Source organism: Parambassis ranga, chromosome 21 (genome assembly GCF_900634625.1).
Source record: "Parambassis ranga chromosome 21, fParRan2.1, whole genome shotgun sequence".
NCBI lineage: Eukaryota > Metazoa > Chordata > Actinopteri > Ambassidae > Parambassis > Parambassis ranga.
The window spans coordinates 20,371,238-20,390,613 of record NC_041041.1 but is presented as its reverse complement, the minus strand read 5'-3'; the positions used below and the strand labels follow the sequence as shown (position 1 = coordinate 20,390,613).

The 19,376-nt window shown below is 41.0% G+C and overlaps 1 protein-coding gene across 1 annotated transcript in view; it reads left to right on the top strand.

Annotated features, from left to right (window-relative positions):
* The first annotated feature begins 3,135 nt into the window (after positions 1 to 3,135).
* asic4a (acid-sensing (proton-gated) ion channel family member 4a) overlaps positions 3,136 to 19,376 on the top strand; it is a 77,041-nt gene continuing 60,800 nt past the window's right edge. The window contains exon 1 of the mRNA XM_028393670.1: positions 3,136 to 3,711. Within this exon, the coding sequence (XP_028249471.1) occupies positions 3,136 to 3,711 (576 nt within the window). The remainder of the gene's footprint in view (positions 3,712 to 19,376) is intronic.

Sequence of the window (19,376 nt, the reverse complement as noted above, 5' to 3'; positions counted from 1 at the left end):
AATACAGAACAGGAAATTACAACCATAGCTTTGATTGTGAAAATAGCATGTCAGACAATAACTCTTCTTTTTGAACCCATTACTGATTGTTGCAGAGCATGCACCGGAACACATATTGTACATTGTTTTCCCACATTCACTGTTGAAAAAGCCATTAACAAACATACTGTAACAAGTTTTCTGAAGAGCCATTTTAACTTACTGTGGGAGGCTTTGACTGTCACTATGTAGGCAGTCTCAGGCTACCTAAACACACAGTTAATCCAAATACAGGCAAAAAGGTAGTGGAGCTGAGGCACCTTATATCGTTTTCAGAAAAAGAACTTCGGAGACCAGGCTGTGAACTTGTACTTCCGACCCAGTCCCATCCCAGAATATGAAATATTCACATACTTTTGGATGTTATTTTGTGCACACTGCATGAATTTCTGTATTGACTCACTTTTGGAGTGAGCCCCCTAGATTCTGTAGGTGGAACTGCAGATTTTGGACACCCACATGTCTTCATTTCTCAGCCCCACAGGTTGCTTCTGAGTTTTAACTCAGAACATAATCATGTGTAATCCTAGACAAGTAGAATTGATGCCTCCACCACATTTTCAAATATGAAAAACCCTCCTTGACATAAGGACTTCACCTGATACACATCCTGAACGAATCACCTGCTATGGTGCATCTGAACTCATTCAGTCTTGCAAACATTTAAAAAGTGTAATGAAACAAAATATACATTTTTGTATTTTGAGGTGCAGTAGTCATATTTTTTTATTATTTCATTTCACATTACAGATATAATGAATTATTTCTAATTTGTGGTATGAATCATGCTGCTTAATATTTGGTGAATGACTAACATGTCTGCTTCACTGCATGTGAACACACACACAGCAACCGCTGACTATAGAAACATCCAATAGATGGAGCTTTTGGACGAGATGATAAAACTGTCAGCCTTTTTCTCTGAGGGATGACATAATCCGTCCCCATCTTCTACTTTTATTTCTCTCTCTCTCTCTCTATATATATATATATATATATATATATATATATATATATATATATATATATATATATATATATATATATATATATATATATATATATATAAGAGCAATTTCATTTCAGCATAGCCTTGTATATAAGGAACAGAAAAGTGCTCACTTATGTTTGTATATAAAGTGACCATGAGCTCTACAAAAAGAGCCCTTTTTAATGTTCTTGCAAAATGAGATATTATTCATAGTGTCAAAAATAACTTGAAGGTCGGCGACATTTAATCCACTGTATCTCATTTTTAGGGCATCAAAGACAAAGCTGGCCAAGGGTTTAGAGTGTAATTGGCTCTGACAAACAAATATAATGCCATCCACTCCTTGAACGGTTTTCATGTGCCAGATGTGTCTACATGTTTTTTTTATTATTATTATTCACATTTGGTATTTAGTCATGGCGCGGACTGTGAGCTTTCATTCCCTCTGTGAGACTGTAAATAAGCCCAGCATCCTCTGGGAGTGACTACATAAAACACTCTGTGGTTAGCAGACCTCAGTGGCTGCCAGAGGCATCGCTAAACCTGTGAACGCTATCAAGTAAAAGCAATATCCTACATATCTCTGTTTATCTAACCGAAGAATATGCCATCAAAAGACAATCCTGCTCTAAAAGAAAACAAAACAAAACAGTATAAGTAGGAAAAGTCTGGAGATCTGCACTGACAACAAATGTGAAGCAAAAAAAGTGAGGATTTTTGTGTTTACCTCCCTCCCTAAATAAGATTTATGTAACCATCTGAACAAATCTTTTTTTTCTGATTTCGGTCTGATTAGCCCTGATAATTTGTTTTGCTATTGCAAAAAAAAATTGTCTGCAGCACCACAAATATTTTGTTACACTGTTTAATGAAGGCAGATTTCTTCTGCTATCTTATTTGTTGAGTAATTTCACATGTCTGATGCTCGTTCAGACCTCACTTGGCACGTGTGTTTGGAGCGGTTGAATTCACTTTTAAATATGCCTTTTCTCTAGAGGTCCCAGCCCCTTGTGATGTGACCCGCATGACTAATTCCATTTAAAGGGGAATAACATGCATTAGGGCTCTCACTTTTCTGCCTCCCATTTGCATAATTTTGTTTGGCAACTTGGAAAAGGGCCATTATCAGCACTAAGACACACGCTGTAAAGGGAAGGGGACGGAGGCAGATCAATACTTTATTTCAACATCTTTAGCAGCATTGGGGTCCTGATCAGGATGCATTCACTAATTCAAATTCGAGCAGGAGTCTTGTGATGCTACTATTAGTTCCTGATAAGGAAACAGCGTTGTACTGCCTTTCTTAATCTCTGACGGACACATTCGTTCGATCGATAGTCTTTTACTTTTTGTTGCAAAGACGAGATTGATTGCCAGGACTTGCCTTGTGCTCAATTCCACTTCTCACACTCCTCATTATTGTTTCAATTAGGCATTCTCTGGAGACCTCGTTCAGGGTGGCATTATAATGCGGTGACCTCCTCGCAGTTCACATCAAACACCATGTGTTTGCCTGAACAACCTCTGACACCAACTTTATTCAGGTCAAGAAGTGAAAGCACCATCCGAACAAGTGGATTAGGCAGGAGGGGGGTCTGTCTGAGGGAAGCGGCAGGGATGACCGGGGGAAGTTGCGACTCGCGCCAGTGAGGAGGAAATAATCACAATGTTACCTTCTCATGAATTATTAAGTGCCCTGTTCTTATTTTAGCCCAACTCCGTATGCTGCATTTTCATCTGTGGGTCTGAGGCAGCATGCAAGGGTGTTTTTTTTTTCTTTTTTTTGACAGCTGTATTACTGCTGATAAGCGAGACTGTGTGAGCTGATCAAGTAGTGAGACAAGCATTCAGAGCAGTAGCAGCACAGCAGCAGCAGCGCTGTAGTCACTAGGAGCCGTGGCGGCAGAAGCAGCAGCAGCACTATCAGTCACAGCACAGGCAGCAGCGACAGCAGCAGCAGCAACAAACTCTCTCCTGTCTTTTTCTCTTCTTTCTGGAGTTCTTGCCTGCGCAGAGGACAAAAGCCGAGGAAGTAAGAGGGAAGTGATCCAGGGCTGATAGCTGCCATCAAACAACAAAAACAAAACGCAGACCTGGCTGCCCCCATGCCTATCGAATTTGTTTGCAAAATCAAATTTGCAGAGGAGGATGAGAAGCAGAAAACCAAGCAGGATGGGGACAAGGAAAGCCTGATCGAGGAGAGCTGCACACCTCCAGCCAAGGACTTGGCCGGGTTTGCTAACTCCTGCTCTCTTCATGGGATTAACCACATCTTTGTCTCTGGTCGCCTGGGCATCCGGCAGACTCTCTGGGCTCTTGCCTTTTTGACTTCACTGGCATTGTTTCTGTACCAAGCAGCTAAGTGTGCCATCTCTTACCTGGAGCACCCTCATGTCACAGCTCTGAATGAGGAGGCGACCCCCGAGATGGTTTTCCCCGCTGTGACCATCTGCAACATCAACCGATTTCGCTTCTCCGCGCTCACCGACGCCGACATCTACCACCTGGCTAACTTGACAGGTCTGCCACCCAAAAACAGGGATGGGCACAAACCTGCTGATTTAATGTATCCAGCTCCTGACATGCAGGACATCTTCAACAGGACAGGACATCAGTTAGAAGAGATGCTCATGAGCTGCAATTTCAGTGGACAGAATTGTTCTGCCGATGACTTCACCGTGGTGAGTGCAAAAGTTTCTCAAAAGTTCTGCATTTGTTCTAGTCTTATAATATTCATCACTCAGCTGCAATTTCTTAGCATTGTCCAAACTTTTTTCAAGTTTTTTACATTTTAAGGAATCATGACTTCATAAGATCTTTCTGATTCAAACAAAACTGCTAAAAAGCATTAAAGCAAAATGTACACTTTAAGGCACACGTAACTGAGATTCTCTTTGTGTCTTGTACTCATCTCCCGGGGCCACGTGGGTTCCCACTATGCAGTTGTGCATGCAAGATTCATGGCTTCATGACAGTGTTTCTCCTCAGCCGTGTCTGTACCACAATCTATTATGTCAAAGAACAGAGGCTGCTCCCGTAGAAGAAAAAAAAAACAGAGAGCTGTCGTTTGTGATTGTGTACTTTTTCCAAGGCAAACTGGGCTTTAATGCTGCCTCCAACCCCAGCAGCCGAGAGTGCATGGCAACAAAATTGTCATCGAAAATAGCAGAGTCTCTACTTCCACCTCTTTTCCATCTCTCCCTGTCGCTCCCACTCTCTGTTTCTGACATTGCAGAGCAGCTGCCTCTCTCTCTCCCTCTCTCACTCTCTGAGCTCTTGTACCTTTCAGGAGAGAAGGAGTAATGCTTCTTCAACGTTGTATTTCAATCTTGCTGCTGTTAAGATTAAATATTTAAAGACTGACATACATGATTTTTGCATTAGCCAGATTGACTAAAAGGAATAAAACAATTTCCATGAGAGGGAAAGTGTACGTGTGTGTGTGTGTGTCTGTGAGAGAGAGAGAGAGAGAGAGAAAGTGAAAGAGGGGAAGAGATCAGGTGAAAGAGGGAGAGTTTGTGCCTGTGTTCTCTGCACTATTTATTAAAGGCACTGTCCTTCCAGGAGATGGATTTCCCCATCCCTCCTGCAGGAATAGGAATATGCAATTGCTTTAGTGATGATAAAGTGCAGGTGTCAAGTCTTAATAGGGTATGTTGAACATTGATATCCTCACCTTCCTGAGACCTAAAGATTTTGTCTTATCACCGAGATGCCACCACATTACGCCTGATGTGCCAAAATTTCACCAACGACATTTCACAGCTTCTCATTTGATTTCTCTAACAAGAGTTGTTTATTTTTTTTCTTTGTTCTCAGTGCCGCTTCTCACACAGCAGACATAAAATTACCTGTGACATGAGAATGGATTTTCTCAGTTGTTCTATCAGGCAAAAGAAAATGTCATGCTCCTCGGGGGAGCTGAAGAAGTTTGACAAAATGCAGTCTGAAGCGGTAACACAACTCTAAAAGTTTAGAACGTGCTTCCAGCACGCTTGATGGCGATATCCTCTGACACTTTGACACGCACTCCTCTCTGAGTACATTAATTAGCAGACAATTCTGACATGCAGGAAATGTCTGTCCCGTGTCAGTGGATGAAACGTCCTGTAGCTCTCACTGGACACTGGGCGACTTCATCACAGATTAGGATCCTGCTGAAAGTTCCCTAAGCTGCTGTTTCCTCTCCGTCAGCTATGTGATCTGCATTTTCTGGGAATGTCAGTTAGATTTGTTACAGGCTACTTGCTGCCTCCACGCATGACAAATCACTTACTCTGAGTCCTGGTGGGGAATGCAACTGGGAGCGCACACAGGGAGGAAGAACTGGGAGCTGTGGGAACGGACCTGAGAGCAGAATATATAAGTGACAGAGTGCAAATTAAGCTCAGTCTCATACATTCACTCCTCTCGTTCTTGTTACATGCATTTTGTAACTACAGATCCCATGTCATTTGTTACCCCAAGAAAGCCATCATTATAGGTGCTGTACTATTAATCACATGCAAACATGTACAAACCCTGGTGCACAGGAGTCCTGCACAAATCGATCATTATTCTTCCTCTCATGGGGCCCTCCTTCAGGACCGGCTGCTTGTAATGTATTTGTGTTCGATTGATCACTGTGGAAGCTGCAGATGTTTTATTTTGGTAATAGCCTCATGGATGTGGGCCTCTTGGGAAAATCGCATGATGAAATATAATTGCGATATTTTCTGATGTTTTAGCTCTTCTGTAAACAAACCATGCACTAGATCCCCTCCTTGCATTTTTGCCGTATTTCAGTCAGATTTATATGTGAATTACTTGCCTGATTTAATTAGTCATTGTGTTCAAATGGGAAATTTACTGTCTGAGATGCGGTGCTGTAAAATACTGTGGAAAAATATCATTTTCACCTTCCTTTTTAAATAATTATTTAATGCCAGACAACCATAAATTTGCCTCAAACAACTTAAATAAATATAAGTCTCAAGGCCACAACAGAATTGTCTGCCTGTTCTAATTTATGGCAAGAAAATACATAATCACGTAGCAGAGAAATTTGTTTTCCTCTTCTCCAGCTTTGGGGATGATTATTTGACGTAGGTAATAAGGCCATTCTTTATAATTAAAGATTACATTATTGACTTGGATTAATCACAGAAGATAAAGCTGATTCAACAAGCCATGAATAAATAGATTAATATTTTTCTTCCAGTCTAACTCTGAATAATTGTTCATCTATTGTGTGGCGCTGTCGCAGAGATGAGCAGCGAGCCCTTTGGCTTTTTTTTTTTTTCTTTTTAAACAGAGCTCTGAATTGGTTTGCTCTGACTCTCAGCTGTGTTTGCTGCTGCATTATCAGATTTTGCTCTGAGCAAGGACAGATCCCTTCTGCATATATTCATGGAGATAACTAAACAGCTATAGGGTGGCATGTGAGGTGATCTATAAAAACCTGGGTTAACGGGGACAGCGCTGAAGAGCCCACCGCCTGCAGTTTGTCATTTCACTGACTGAAGCTTCTATTGTGTGTTTTATAGATAATTGAATGTTTAATGATGTAAGCCACAGATGATGTTGACCTCTTATCCTTCATAGGAAGGACATCTTAAAGCACATTAATGTTCATCAATACTATGCAGAAATGGTATCAAAGAGACATCACTATGAGAGTGCTGTCATTGTGTGTGTGTGTGTGTGTGTGTGAGAAGTTGTCTAAATGATTACAGTGTAAATAGAAAAGCAGAATGTAGTCTTATTGGTAGCAAGCTGTGGTTTTCGTCCCACAAATGCACAGCATAGTCACACAGAAATGAGTCACAAAAACAGCCACATGTCTCGTACAGTTTTCCAGATTTGCTTCAATTTGCAAACATCTTTTGCATTTTCCTGGCGTGATGCAGCCACTCATATTCTTTTGGTTTCAGCTGTGGTACACAAGAAGGTGCACGGTTTGACTGCTTGTCAGTCTCTTACACAGGCTCAATACGATGTGTGAGCAGGGGTTTTTTGAGCTGAAAGATACACAAGTGTGACAATCCAAGAAATATACCCCCTGTCTTTGGCATTGTCGCTGAGTGCTAGCACTCAAAGGCGCACAAGGTTTCATTCTCAGTCATATATATGTGTGTGTGTGTGCAAGAATATATGTGCTGTGTACATGTGAGATGACTGTGAGAGTGACATCCACATCCCTAGTGGGTTCAAAGTCTGCACTCCCGTTAACAGCACACCCACCCCACCCCACACACACACACAAACACACCAGGCGTCTCCCCCCCGAGCAACCCGCCTTCCCCCTGGTGGCGAGCGCAGAGTGTGGGAGCGTGAAAGTGACTGGCTATCTAGACTGGCTTCGTCTCCAACAGCCTGTCAATTAGCCGTCTACAGCTCCACTGCTGTGGGAGTCCCTGCAGCTTAACATGCTGTCTGATATCTGATCCACACGCCCAACCCTGGAGGCCAGTGTGAGCGTCATTACAGCCCCCCCCACACACACACCTCACAAACAAACACACTTTTACCTTTTCCTTCCAAAAGGATAAATCAGAGCACAGATTGTATATGTTGTGAAGCTCCAGAGCAGACTGCTGCTTTTTTTTCCAACCCACTTCAGTCCCACAACACTCCTTCCCCACCTTGCACTCCTCCTCCTCCTCCTCCTCCTCCTCCTGTGTATCAGAGGAAGATGAATTACAGTGCAATTGGTCGGCTGCTCCTCCTGATATGCATCACCACTGTCTAATCAGATGAAGCCCACCTGTGACCAGCCACCGGATAATACCAATATGCAAACAGTTTATATTTGGGAAGATTTACCTTTTCTATCACTCCCTGAGCCGGTTTTTAAAACCTCTCACCGTGCCTCGCGCTGGAGCGCTCGGTTTGATGAGGAGAATTGGTGGCTCAGGGATGGCTTTTAACTCAACGATAAAGGCTTCTGATGTTGTGCTACTGCTAACCCCCTTCTCTAACCCCTGGGAGTCTTTTACTCTCACAGACATTTGTCTCTCTCTGACAAGTCATACAGCAGCCTACTGGTAGTGTTAATGTTGCTGCACACACACACACAAACATGTGTATTTAGAGTGTGTATAGTGTAGACAGAATGCTTCCCCATACAAACACACACAAGTCTCATCACAGATTGAGAGAGTTGGCTTGCAAGATTGATCATGACTCCTGACTGGGTGCCCCTCCTTCTCTGGAGGATCAATACATCCTTCAGTCAGATTGCTTCCCTGCCCTTCCTACTCCCAGCCTGGTGTGACTAATTATCTTGTGCCTGTGTTTTGGGCCTAGTCTCAACTGCATTTGTTAATGTTGGCAGAGTTGGTGAAGAATTTGATCTTTGGAACAAGATATCTGTTTGTTTTAGCGTATATCCAGCCCCAATCAATCAATATACACTGTCTACCTTTTCCCTAAAGGGCGCTGAAATTATCGAGCGACACAAGATGACTCACAGCCCGACTGTGGAAATGGGGAGGAATGAGCATTTTGGCGAAGCAAAATCCAATTTTAAATCCTGAAGCCACACATATATATATATATATGTGTGTGTGTGTGTGTGTTTCACTCACACGCAATTGAAAAAAAAATGAATGAATGAATGAAAAAAAAAAAGAGGCCCAGAGAAATAGGCCTAAGAAACAAAACTATGTGTGTACATGTTATGTTGAAAACTGCAGCATGTCCTAGCCATACTCAGATGTTCTATGATATTTTCCAGAGGTTTCTGACTACTACTATGGAATGTGTGAGTGTATTTCTCCGGCCACATTGCTACGTGTTCGTATGGGTGGGGACTCGTCCAGATGGCAGCTGAAAACAGCAGCAGCACACTGATGGCATATCCAACCCCGATTAAAAACAAAAGTTAACTGTATACATGAAGGTTAACAGTGAAAACAACATGGCTAACAGTGTCTGAGTGTATCTGAGTGAATGTCCACTGCACTACATGACCCTCCAGCGTCCCCCACTCACCCTCCTTGTGGATTTATCAGTCCTATGTTCAGATGACTCTTTGTTATAACTTACAAAGAAACACAGCTCATCTACCACATTGCTATTATCACCCCCCCTCCTCTTTTAAGCACTACATTAACTAGTAAGACATAAAATAAAGCTAATAAATGATTTTATCAATAACTATGCATTTTTTTCTATAGCTAACTCAAACTCCATTTTTGCTAATGAAATATTCCCACACATCTGTCATAATAACCTATTTTTTCTTACACTTTGCAGTCATGATTAACAGCGTTCGCTGTGCAAGATAAGTGTGATTATTAAAGTCTTTGGCTGAGCCACTTTAAATATACACTTGTCTTCTCAGCTGCCAATGTGAGCTTTTTATTTTGTCATGTTTCCCAGTCTCTGAATACATTAGTGGAAATTCCTCTGAAAAATTAACCAAGCTTGCTTTTAGGCTGCCACATAATGGGTTCGTGCTTCTTCATTCCCCCTCGCTCGTAGGGTTTAATTACTTGGTGGGAGATAGCACATGCAAGTGGACAAAAAAAATAGAGACACCCTAAAGTATTTCTCTTCTATACACTAGTCTTTCTTTCATGGATGAATTTTGTTTGTATCTATGCAGTAGTGAGACAGACACGGTAAGATATTCCTGTTTGTTATACCAAATTTCCAAACCTTTCTCTGACTGCACTTCCTCTCAGACATGTGACAGGGCTAATATTTACTCTCTGCAAAAGAACACTTCAGAACATGAGCCACCAAATTAATGGTTTCAAATGAGAGATCAATGTGTGGGATCACTTTGAACACAGACCAGAATGTTTCAAACTTAAGCACTTAATGTCTTCTGGCAACAGTTTGTGGATTAGATCTTGGATGAAGTAAAACCCACCAAATATTCTCTAAATATGCCTGCAGTCCTGCAATAAAAATGTGTTAAAAGATTGGCAGGGGTGAAATGCCAAAATTCTTGTTAGCCAGAGGTGGCAAAACAGTTAATAGAGACATTAGAAATAATAATGTGTATGAGGGATTTAATAAGACACAAAAATAGTAGAAATGCTGAGGAAGCACTACAGATTAATGTTGTTGCAGAAAGGAATGGGTCAGCCTTTGGAAGTGAAACCTTCACTTGCAGTTACAGTTTTTCCACCAATGTTGTGGTTTTACTAAGGTAAAACTGAGGTGAAATATGTGTAGGGAGTAACAGATTAGTAAATAAATAGTCATTGGAGTGAGACCTCTTACCGTCAATACAACATCTTTGATCAAAGCTAAGTTTTTGGGCCATGTCAACAAACTGGACGGAAAGCTACATGCTACGGGCGACAGAGAGGACAGTGCAGCTGGACTGATGGGGCTCAGAGTCTGAGGATGAGGATGAAGAGTGAAGTGTTGCACTCTTATAATGCTCCTTAATCATGAGGCGGGAACATTGCTAGTGTCACTTGAATGAGAGAACTAGTTAGCTATTAGCTGCTAGCTAACTCCATCCAAAAACAGGCTGATTAACATTTAAGTAGGAATATGGGGCTTCAGTCAGGTAGTGTTGTACATGAGGAACCTCTGTTTTCTGTACGTATGTCAAGTATTGTTTTGTGTGTATAAAATGACCTTTGGTTGCATTGTTTAAAGAAATACATTATTTTGATATCATTACATTCTGTTTCTCTTCATTGAACATGCACTTCAATGTTCTAGAAGAACATTGAAGTGCATGCAGTCAGCTGGAACATTCTGGACATTTTCTATTGAATGTTTTATATCAGTGGTCCCCAACCACCGGGCCGGGGACCGCTACCGGTCCGTGGGTCATTTTGTACCGGGCCGCACAGAACGACTGAGCAAAAAATATATTATTCATTATCTGAGTCTGAAAGCTGTTTCATTTATAAATCGATCAGATTCATCCGCTTGTGCCTTTAAGCACCTGCAGACGCTGGTCTTGGTCACGGGATACGGCCCCTCAAAATTAAGCCTAAAAGCTAGCAAACATGAATAAAAAACAAACGTCTTTGGAGAGCTTCTTCGGAAAGGGGAAAGACCTAACGAGGGGACAGAAGAAGAGGAGCCTACCCCTTCAAAGAAAAAGAAACCTGCATTTAAAAGACTGTATCAGGAGTCCTATACAGATTTATTGCAACAGGTGATTCTCACACAAGACCGCTCTGAGTGACATGTGGCGAAGCCTTCAAAACTGCTTTGGCACTTAAGACCAAGCACCCTGCATTAAAAGACAAGCCATGGAGTTTTTTGAAAGAAGAAAATGTGAACAAGAAGGACAGAAGCAGAAGCAATAAATGACGGCCAAAACAAAATTACGGAGTGGACTGGACATAAGAAACACACTTCGGGTGTCATTGTCTCCCATTATCCCCAGATGGGACCGCCTCATTGCTGAGAAAGCTCAAAGGCTCCCACTAATTAAGCATAAGAGTAAGTTGTCATTGTATGCACTTTGTTTTTATTTTATATATTTTTTTCTGTGCCGGTCCGTAAAAATATTGTTTTACATGATACCGGTCCGTGGTGCAAAAAAGGTTGGGGACCGCTGTTTTATATCATCCTTTGTAGTAAGCAGGGGCTGATCGCTGCACTCTCTCCCTTGTAATGCAATTTGATGTGTAAGTAATCCAAGTATTCAGAATACTCAGATTGAGTAATGTAACATGAATTTATTACAAATTACAATTTAGGACATGTAATCTGTACTCTGTAGCTGAATACCTTTTAAAAGTGACTTTCCCAACGCTGGAGCCAACTAAAGAAAGGTACAAAAAGTCAAACTTAAAATGAGCACAGAACACCAAACAAACGGAGGGTGAGATGTTGTCAGATGTGGTAAATCACTTTTTCATATTTCTGAGGCTATGTAGCTGCATTGTGAAACCATCATGCACACATTGTCAGGTGGTCTCGCTCATTGTGCGCGAACCCTGTAGTCTGATGTTTTTAATAGATCTGAAATATAGAAATCATGGCCAGTGTGACTGGGATGAAAATGTCAGTCGGCTACAGCTCAGCCGATGGAAATTGCATACAGCACAAATGTCATGGTGAATATTTACCCCTGGCATAGTCTGAACATGAGGGCCTCGTCTGTCCGCTTGGCTGGACGCTTGGCCCTTATTCTGAATTATGTCTAATGTCACACACTTGGCTGTGCCCCTTGTGCTTTTTCCAGTTTATTACCACACACGCAATGTTGTAGCAGAGAACATGCTTTAAAAAAAAAATCCTTTTTCTGTCTCTGCTATTTTTTCTCATGCATTACTGTTGGCTACAGTTAATGCAAACGAGTTTAGAAGTCTATGGTACACAAACACTAAGGTGTCATGGCAGGTGTGATATTTTGTGTGAATCTATATGAGCTTGTGGTGTAGTCCACCTTACCCTGCCTTCCTGATGATGATGTTTAGCGTACCTTGTGGCTACCTCCAGGGATGTGGATGCAATGATTTGTCAAACAGCCTTCAGGCTGGCTCACCCCCCTTTGTAACATTCTATATTGTTTAATAATGCACAGCATACGTATGGAACAAAACACTACAAAAGAAAGTGCTGAATAATTCAAGCTAATGCTCCTGCTGGCCATCTATGAGGACCATTTTACTGTAGAGGGACCCCTGCTATATCCTAATACTCTTTAATAAAGCCACAGATTTAAAAACATCAATCATTTTCTTACTAATGCTTCTCCAGAGCTATGGCAGTGTTACGGATCAGACACAATGTCCAAAAACCAGTTTCTAGAATTTTACATGCAAGTGTTCTTTGAACTCTTCCAATCAGAAAAATCAGATGTAGCATCGTAGCAGCAATATGGTAATAACAAAAATGCTGCTAAGGTGCATCTAACAATGTTTTGATTCTGGATGACAGCTGAGCACTGAGCTAACGTTAGCTCCACACACTGGCAGGGGAAGCTATTTCACAGATAGATGAAGGTTTAAGTGGGAGATCCCCACAACTCACAGCTGTCTTTTACACTCGATAACTCGACCTAGCTTCTTATAGCTACTCGTCTGGTCTGTGTACTGTGCACAGGAGCTAAAACAGCTTACTTTGCATCAAAATGATTAACTTCTTTAACTTTCTCTCTTCAGCCACATGCTAATATTATTGACAGCCAAGATTTTCCAGGCCACAGCTTGTGGAGACACTTAAATTATAATTAAAAAGACCAATTTCAAAATATATATTAAGCCTTAAATTGCAATTTCAGTTTAACAACAGCTAATTGTTAGGTCCCACTGCAACATTGATCCATCTAATCCACATTTGGATTGATCCCATTTTCCTCTTTAGTTGTTCTCTTTCCTTCGTTAAAAGCATTCATTTTCCCTTTTTTTTCTTTAGCAGAAGTAAATTTGCAGCAGAAATCTCTTTTCTTTTTTTTAACTCTCACTGAACAATAACCTGCCACCCTCCGTGCACCCCACTTTGTAAATGTTTGTATGTCGTTTTGGTAATGAACATGACATGAAATCTTTCACCTGATGCATGGCAGCTTCCTCTTTGCTGACAAAACACTTGACCTTCAGGTGTAGGGAAATGTCATCAGATTTAGCACGCCTACTTTCAATTGCCACTCATTTTGTCATCCAAGCATTGTATTTTGGTTACGGAGCGTCAGAGCAAATGCATTACAGTGTAATGAGCCCTTTCCAAAGCGGAGAGTCATCATGTGTGTTCGCAGTAGTAGTTGCTTTGCTGTTTCTATATATATTTAAGTGTGTGAGTTTCAGTGCAATTGTAGCAAATATAAAAATTATTGAATACATTATATTCTTTAATCATTTCTAAGTCAAGTAACAAGACTTGATCGTTGTCTCTTTCGCCCTGCATGGGAAAGATACCAGATTTATGCACTGCAGATCTTTGAAGTCTGGAATGGTTTTTGAAAACCATGATTTTATCCAAAACGACAGCTAGGCAAGCCATGATGCATTGGGCTCTTGAAATATTAAATATGATAAAGTGTATTGCTTTATCATTATACATGCATAATGCAGATTTATATGTATGCCTCAGTTTCACTTTTCATCCCCGTCATGTGGTATTTACCTTCCATTTCTTGTTTCCTCGTCATGTGACCTCCCAGTTACTGTTGGGCATGTTTGTTTAAACAAGCATGTAACTGTAGTCTTGTTCCCCAATGGTGTTGTCAAGATTAATTCACTGTTTTCCTAATGCATGCTAATGAGAAAGTTGTGTGCATTTGATTGTCAATAACGTGAAATACGGCCCTGCTCCCTAAATGCTGGCTCCGTTCAATATCCTATTAAAGTTGAATCACAGATAACTTGGCGCGCATCAGGAAAGCAATCTGAAATTTGTGCTGACATTGATCCAGCAGGAAGGAGACCTATTGCTCCGATTAACACTGTTGCCCCAGGAGAGGAGTCCCTTGGCCATTAATAGCCCACTGTCCTAGATTTTACTTAGAGCATATAAAATGCTTTTATTTATGAGACACACAGTAGCTAAGCATCATGGACAAACCTTTTTTTTATAACTAGCCCTGCAAGCTGTGTTGTTGTTGTGCGTGTGTGCGTGTCATTAATATCCAGGTCCATATTGTTTTTATTCAATTGCTTTTTTACTGTGTTTTAAACAGTTAAACTGATGCACATAGACTTTACCATGCATTAGCAGCCAGCAGCATTAGCATACATGTGTACATCCATTATCCTCCAATCTTAAAGCTGAAGGTTGCAAATACTGTAACAATCAGAACGCAAACACATTGCATTCCGAGTCATATGAGATTTTCACAGTACAGAAACAAGAAAGTTTTTATTGTCAAATTCTGCATTTAAGCACTTTAATGTTCAAGCTTACTGTTTTCTCCACTTTATTTTCTTTAAATATTTTTTAACACATTGAATTCAGAAGTGGTTTTGTCTGTGATCCATTGTGGACATTTGTGGACATGTGTTGGGTCCACAGAGGAGATGACAGTCAGGTCTTTTTTTTCTTCTTTGACCTAACCAAGTCGTTTTGGTGTCTAAGCCTCAGTCTCAGTCTGACTTCTGTCAAACAACCATGTCTAATGGAAATGACCTGGATGAATGAGAGCATCCACAGATAAACAACCATGTTGTTTTCCTTCACACAGGGACGCTACTGTTGCACAATCAGAGATGTGCTCTTACCTGGTGGGCACTTTCACTTAGCAGTTGTTGCTGCCTCCACTGCCAGAGGAGCAACAAAGGAACAACAAGGTTCTGGTTCCGTGCCTTTCAGGCAGAGCAAAGAGAGTCCCACCTTTTAGCAGGGTGTATGAAAGGGGCTGCTGTGTTGGTTTAACCTTCATGAACTATGGGACCAACATGGGAACATTCAAACATGACTCTCACATGCTCAAGTTTTGTTTCGGTCTCATGATATAAGGTTTTTAGAGAAAAATGTAAAAACAATGATGCTGTTGTATTTATGTTTTTCAATCTTTTATCTTCACACAAGTAACTCCCATTTGACTTCAATTTCTTTCACCTTGATTTTAGTTTTCCAGATCTTGGAAATGTGGCATTTAAGGTGCATTTAACACCAGACTGAGCGCTGAGAGATAGGCCGTTTGAATACCAGGTAGTCTTTCTTTCTATTCGAAAATCAGCTTAGAAGCAGCTAATGGGTGTCTCGACACATTTTAAACACTGCACAGGAACATCTGTAAAATGGCATACACCCTTTCTAAGTGTGCCAATTATTTGAATACCAGATCTCTGCTGTAGTTTAATGCCAGCTCAAGGGAGGCTGCTATAATTACACCCACTCAAAATGTGATTGTCTGATCTTACAACCCGATGAAACGTATGTAACATGCATCTTGGCTGAGGGAAAAAAAAAAAAAAAACAACAGCTCAGAGCCCCAGAGGAGGAAAGAAAATGACAGATCTTTGTTTTTTCTCTCTTTTTCCCCCCTTAACTGTGGTCGCATCCATTTAATTATAAACACTGTGATAAGGGCATCTCCTTAGAATAAATATGACCAGTAATGAGCTATGGCATCACTGTTTATGCATGTCCTTGACATTCTCTTTGAGGAAAAAGAAAAGGGGGTACCAGCATCTTTCTAAACACATCTTAAAAGTCCACTGGAAGGGATAAATGTCAGTGGGCCTCGCTCAGAAATCAACATGCTTTTTTCTTCTTCTCTGACCTTCACTGTGTCTACTCTAAAGAGAATTAGCAGGATATTAATAAATAACTGCTATGTATACTTTGATGAAAGAGATCCCTGGAGACAGATTGAATATGTCTTCCATAAAAGCATGCCCTTAAACTGACAATTAATTAGTGTGTTGAGGTAATGGTAAATAATTAATTAGCATGACATTGAGGGACTTCTGGGGACAGCATGACAACGGTATAAATTACCAAGCTTTAGGATAAGCTAAATAAGGCCGAGACAGGAAGCCCACGCCACATAAATCTTTTGTGTATTTGAATATCGGTGTAATCTAATTGGTGTCATCATACCTCTTGGCAAGCTCTTCGCCTAAGGATAGTATTTGGCCGTTCCTGCATAAGCGTACTGCGAAGAGATCAATAGATGTAGTGGGCATGATTATGTTACGATTATACACTGAGGAGAGGGAAAGGTGATTCGAAGAGAGGCACCACACCTCTTGGCACAGATCCCTCAGCTGAGAAAGCTCAGTGGGAAACGGAGCGGTCAGCGAGCTTTGGCTGCAGCCCTGCTTTAGAACCAGCTGGCTTGAGAGCAGAATTAGAGCCTCCCCACCTTGTTTCCACCTGCCGTATGCCGCTCGAGTGTTCCAGATCAAGCCATTATTTGCTTCATTTCCTTTCTGTCTGACTCAGCTTGCAAGTATAAGTCAGCTGCTCAACCCCTTTTAGCATGACGTCTCACAAAGCAGACAGAAATCTTGAGTGACAGAAAAAGAATGCATTCCATCAACATATACTAACTAATAAATGAAAGAACAAGTTTTCACCAGGGCAATGTGTCAACATGAATTTTTGCTGTTTAACTATCTTGTTTGCATCTGTACAGCTCTGAATAATTGAGCTCACCGCTCTTAAAATTCTAGCTATGATGTGAAAAATAAATCTGACGGAGCTCATGATGAGGCTCCGAAGAGGTCACCTTTAACCGTGCCTCTTTCTAATGCAGGTTATGGGAGACTATGGCCTGATCTTACCAGACATCGCCTGTGTACAGAGTGGTTGCCAATGAATAAATAAAACCCTCACCCTTCCAAACACAAGCGTAAGAAGCCAGGATTAGCATCTCATTAGTCAGTACTTGCACTTGTGGTATGTGGACAAAGACGCAGGAAAGAGGGACTGTTTGAGCTCCTGTGTGTTTGGAAAAGATTTCCTTTCCTGCACTTGTTAGAGGACTTGATCACCTGTTCATGTGCATTACTACAGAAACACTGTGGTAGGGATGGTGAGCCAGGGTGTACGAGTAAGAAATAAAAAAAATATAATCACTCGTCATTCTTTAAAAGTACAAAGGATGTTGCTTAAATCTGTGCACCCAGAGGAAGACAGCGTAATCTAGAGAATACTCGCACTGAAAAAACTTGGTGACAGTTTGCTTCTGAGATAAATTGGCCTCAGCAAAAGTGTCTCCTGCTGGTGGCCAGTCTGTGTTATCTGTGCCATGAACATGCAATTTCCCCTTGATTGTGCTCCCCATGGATAAGTAAACACATTCAGCAGAGCAGTAAACTACAAAAGACAAGCACCCAAAAGACAGTAGTAGTAGTAATAATCTGCTTGAAGACACAAATTCTGAGCCTAATTCACAGAGATTCGGTTGAAATTCAGATTGTCAGGCTCGCTGCGAACACATAGAGGAATCATTTATTACGATATATAGCATGTAGCAGGTCTGTTGTTTTTTTTCCTGCATGGCTCCTTTCTCCTCCTGCAGGAGACACCTGGCAGAAATGAGTGAAGTATGAAATGCCTGGATTTGCCTGGGTAACCACCTCAATTTTAGTCCTATCAACGGCAGTCTGCAGCAATTATATGGCAGGGTTAATGTTACACATTTGCTTGGAACAAAGTTGAAGGAGAAGGTTAATGTTGTTAACGTCGGTCTCAGGTGGCTCCATTGCAAGTCTAACTGGAGGGTTTTTATTCCCCTATGGATTGTGAGACATGTTATTTCCATATCTGAGGTGAAATGATATCCAGAACTATATGCTGTGATTGCAATGGCGGTGGCGTGTTTACTACTCCCAGCTGCTGATAGGGCCCCTAATCTCTTTCCAAGTCTTGAGGACTGCTGCTCGTTAGCGTGCAGCGCTATCAAAAAAATCTTCATGTCACTACAAGCAGTGCAAGAAATCACACTGTGAATGTTAGTGAAGTTAGGCTGTCTCACCTTGTCAACATGTAGGCAGAGTTTGAAATTAACTTTTTAGCTCACTGCCGAGGGCTGTAAACAAAAAAAAATTACCTGCCAAGAATACCACCTCTTATCAGGCAAAATAATGATTTTTATTTTCATACAGATATATTACCCTGCATGTTTCTTGTCTTTTTAATACTCACTCACACACTCACTTGTTTTCTCACTCTTATTTTTGCAGTAATCATTTAACATGTCAGGCAGCCGAATAGCGTTAAGCTGGGGATGATGTTAATTTAATAACGTGACATTCGTACGTGGAGGTTCACCGAACAGTTGGCTTTCGGGTTGTTTTCATTTACTAAAATGTCTCACCAGTTGATTTCACTTAGAGAAATATTAAGCTTCTGTCCTGCTGACAGGTTAGAAAGGGTTTCGTTTAAGCACATAGTGAATACTCCATTAAAGATGTTTGAAGTCCACACAAAAGGACAAACTTAGCTCAGAAAACAAAGAAGGGCACACAAAAAGATGTAGCAGCACATTGCTGTGTGTTAAGTTAATGGAAACACATTGTGGTATTTAAAAAAGGATTCCACATGAAGTGATGTGAAAAGAGAAAAAAAACAGACCTGACCTCCCCAGCTCTGTTTACAGTGTTGAAGAACATTGCTTCCTGTAGGCTGGAAAGATTAAAAAATGATACATTGTTGTCCTTCCTAGTCCACTTTGGGGTCACGGTGACATATTAGAAATCTAATGAAGTTACATGAACTGACAAGAAGCTCTTTTATTTGACAGTTTTGTGACCTTACACTGTAGAGACCACATGGACCTGCAGGAGGAGATCAAATCACACTGTATTTTAGTGACTGACGGCCAGCCTGCATGTGCTCTGTGGCTGTTTCCAATGGTGGTAATCTTAGAGCTCATTAAATACATAGTTGGTCATCACTAATGGAAGCTACTGGAATTCACATAGCACGAATAATGATGAACATACAATGCACGCAATATTTGTAATGAATTTTATTTTGCATCTTG